The sequence below is a fragment of the Histoplasma capsulatum genome, genomic scaffold (assembly GCF_000149585.1).
Source record: "Histoplasma capsulatum NAm1 scaffold_1 genomic scaffold, whole genome shotgun sequence".
Classification (NCBI taxonomy): Eukaryota; Fungi; Ascomycota; class Eurotiomycetes; order Onygenales; family Ajellomycetaceae; genus Histoplasma; species Histoplasma mississippiense.
This window is the reverse complement of record NW_001813982.1, coordinates 3,759,932-3,763,540: the sequence shown is the minus strand read 5'-3', so window position 1 is coordinate 3,763,540 and position 3,609 is coordinate 3,759,932. Positions and strand designations below refer to the sequence as shown.

Sequence of the window (3,609 nt, the reverse complement as noted above, 5' to 3'; positions counted from 1 at the left end):
GCTTTTTCATTTCTTGGAGTCCTCACCCTTGATAAACTTGAGCGGGTGGGGGACCAGGTAGTCCCAAGCTCGCGGCATATTCTTGTTTTGGGCAAGTCTTTCACATCAAAAACCTCCTTATCCCTCTGCACATGGATGGATTTGACGTAGGATATAAAAGCTTTCTGTCCAAGGTATTTCAAAGATGGGTCTTTAAAACACATATTCTGCAACTGGTTTTTAATACTCTGCTGTTTCTTGGAACGGACATTAATTTTTTCGATGGGTATTTTCTTCTGTTCCAGCCGCTTTAACATTCCCGCCTCCTCACTGGGCTCTAGGAACAGAACTGCTCGCCCGTTGCGTTCGTAGCGCGCAGTTCGACCTGCTCGGTGGATATATGTGTCTGCGTCCTCTGGGCAGTCAACCTGAATAACCCAGTCGACAGCCGGGAAATCCAGGCCCCTCGCAGCAATATCCGTAGCAAACAAGCACGAATACTTAGCCGCAGAAAATTTCTTTGTAATATCTACCCTGGCGCCTTGTTTCTGGCGCCCATGTAAATGAAGAAGGGGAATCCCAGGTCGCATATGCCTAAAAGACTCGTACACAAACCGAACTTGTTTCCCCGACGAGAAGAACACTATGATTTTAGACTTCAAACTGCTTCGTATAAAACTCCATAGGGTATCTAACTTTTCTGGCAGCGGCGTAATGATGTAATTTTGTTGTAACTTCGCTGGAGTTGCGCTGGCCGCTGTTTCATGAACAGATACGTATTCGGGATCCCGTAGACTCAAGCGCGCAAGATCAGAAACTTTTTTTGTTTGCGTTGCGCTGAACAGCATCGTTTGCCGCTCCTTTGGCAGGTGGTCGATAATGGCGTCGACAGTACTTTGGAATCCCATATCCATAATTCGATCCGCCTCATCCAGCACAAGTAATTGAATGTGATTGGTATCAAAAGCTGCCGTCTGGTCCATATGCTGCAGCATCCGTCCGGGAGTGCACACCAATATATTCATCTTCCCCAGCCGTTCTTGTTCCTCCTGCAAACCCTTCCCGCCAATTACCAACCCAGCCGAGAAGGTATGATGGCGACCGATCTTCCGTAACACTTCGAATATCTGGATCGCCAGCTCGCGAGTAGGCGACAGCACCAACGCTCCCAGCCCATCATATTCCGTCCATTGCTTTCGATATAGCAACTCCAGGAGAGGAACGAGAAACGCAAGTGTTTTCCCGCTTCCAGTCTTTGCGGCGCCCAGGATATCTCGTCCCTTGAGAGCATGCGGTATCGCCCTGGCTTGAATATCGGTCAACGATTTAAAATGGCACGCGGAGAGGCCGTCCGCGGTGGGTTCTGAGAGAGGGAGGTCGGAAAATGCTTCGAATGAAGCTTTGACATCAAGCTCGTCAATCCGTTGTGCGAGCGTTGAAAGGTCCACCTCATCCCGCTTTCGTTTAAGACTTCTGGCATTGCTGCGGGAGGGTTTGGGATGTTTGCTATTCCGCCCATGGTGTGCCGATGCCATGTCCTGCCGCAAGTGTCAAGCTTTTGCGTTTCATTCTCATCAAAATCTTGCATAGAAAACCGAGAAATTTACTGCCGTCGCCAAACTTTCTTTTTTTCTGGCAGAAGGTTGTTCTTGGCGCCATTGCTTAGTCATCGTCATCTATTCACGAATAACTAGTTGAGTTGATCTTGGCCCGGCGCAACTCCTTGAATGCTCTGGATAGCTGAACTGCGGAGAGCTTTCGAGATGGCTGAAGATGAATTGGAAGCACTCGATGCCCTCGAAAGAGAGGCATCTGAATTCACAAAAGTATGAGAAACATGCACCCTCTCCTAATTAATTGGCGTCCCCATTTAATTAACGAAATGCCTCTAGGATGCGGAAATCGATCGCATCAGGAAGGCCTTCCAACTCGATGCGTAGGTTTTACCACCCTATATAATCCACACACACACACACACACACAGAAATGTCATTCAACTTTCAATTTTAACACCTGTCTGACTCGTGAAACAGGTATGCGGTTCTGGACCTCCAACCTGGCGTCCCTGATTCCGACATAAAAGTCCAATACCGCAAGAAATCCCTCCTCATACACCCGGATAAATCCTCAAACCCTGCGGCGCCAGACGCATTTGATCGCCTTAAAAAGGCGCAAACGACGCTGCTGGATGAAAAAGCACGAGCTCACCTTGACGAGTGCATAGCCGATGCGCGGCGAATATTGATCAGAGAACACAAGTATACCCTCGACTCCCCCGAACTGAAGACGGAGGAATTCAAGAAGGAATGGCGACAGAAGACTGTAGAGGTTCTTGTCGAGGAAGAGGCCAGGCGGAGGCGGCGGTTGAAGGCGCAGTTGCAGGAGGAAGGCAGAGAAAAGAAGAAGGAGGAGGAGGAGATTGAGGCGCGGAAACGGAAAAGGGAAGACGAAAAGGCTTGGGAGGAATCGCGCGATGAGCGGATTGGGAGCTGGAGGAATTGGCAGAAGGGCAAATCGCAGAAAGGGGAAGGGAAGAAGAAGAAAAAGATAAAGGTGCTGGGATGAATCTGACGACTCGTATGTCTTGTGGACGAATTGCTAGTGGTTTTACACATGTGGGAGGGACTTTTGCTTCGTGCAACTTTCATGAGCGGGTTCAAAGGGCGTTTTTCTTTCTCTAGTGGTAGGAGTTCGTCAAGTATTTTTTTCATATATATATTCTAACTAATACGCATGTAAGTGATTCATACAAATAAGAATATTTTATACCATTCTTGCTCGATATTCATGGGAAATTGCGATAAGGCAACCAGGATAGCAAGAATATACGATTTCGCTCGTAAATTTTAGTTAATATTGTAGAAGATGTAGATCCAAAAAGATTACATATACAATATAATATTGTCTTGTCTTGTCTATACATGCCATGAATAGTAAAGTCTGACCCAGCGGCTCACCACCATAAAATAACACGGCTTCTAGAATAACTCAACGCCACAAAAAAACCAAAAATATATATACATATATATATATATACCAATCACATCATTGCACAACTGAGCAGAGATCCCGCCGCCTCCTACCCAAAAACCAAACATAAAATTCCTTGCGTAGACTTCATAGGGTTCGTAATCGTGAAACATAACCTTGAAAACACAATGGCAAATGGATTACAAGGAGGAAACATGTGTAGAACACATGAAAAAGAATGTCGAATAAACCTGTAAGTTGGTAGGTGGAGTGCATGGCCCAAAATCCAGGACGAATACGCGCACCAGATCGCATCAATCATCCCATAGCATTCCTCCTCCTGGCATCGGACACAGAAATCTCCCAATCAGTGCGGGTCAAGAACACGCCTTCGATAATTGACACCAGGCACAGTGCGACAGCAACACCAGTCCAGAGGCCCCAGAGGCTCCAACCTAACCCAAAGGATGTGCCCATACTAATGGGCATGGCCACAACGTAGTAGCAGAATAGCTGAACATAACCACCAAAAGATTGGAGTCCAAGACCGCGGAGGATGCCGTTGCAGTTGGCTGCCAGCGCGTCGACGAGCTGGAATGAGGCACAGACTGGGAGGATCTGGGCGACCAATCTCGCAACTTCTCGTCAGATGTAAAGAGG

The 3,609-nt window shown here is 47.3% G+C and overlaps 2 protein-coding genes across 2 annotated transcripts in view; one reads left to right on the top strand and one right to left on the bottom strand.

The window, feature by feature from the left end:
- The window catches only part of HCAG_01076 (hypothetical protein), a gene marked incomplete at both ends in the record, with an annotated part of 2,424 nt that extends 910 nt beyond the window's left edge, over window positions 1-1,514 (bottom strand). The window contains one exon of the mRNA XM_001543980.1: window positions 27-1,514. Within this exon, the coding sequence (XP_001544030.1) occupies window positions 27-1,514 (1,488 nt within the window). The remainder of the gene's footprint in view (window positions 1-26) is intronic.
- A 228-nt stretch (window positions 1,515-1,742) lies between these two features.
- HCAG_01075 (conserved hypothetical protein) lies at window positions 1,743-2,544 on the top strand (the record flags this gene model as incomplete). Its single annotated transcript, XM_001543979.1, has 3 exons — window positions 1,743-1,805; window positions 1,872-1,915; window positions 2,013-2,544. 3 exons carry the CDS (start codon window positions 1,743-1,745, stop codon window positions 2,542-2,544), a joined length of 639 nt encoding a protein of 212 aa, XP_001544029.1.
- Window positions 2,545-3,609: the final 1,065 nt, after the last annotated feature.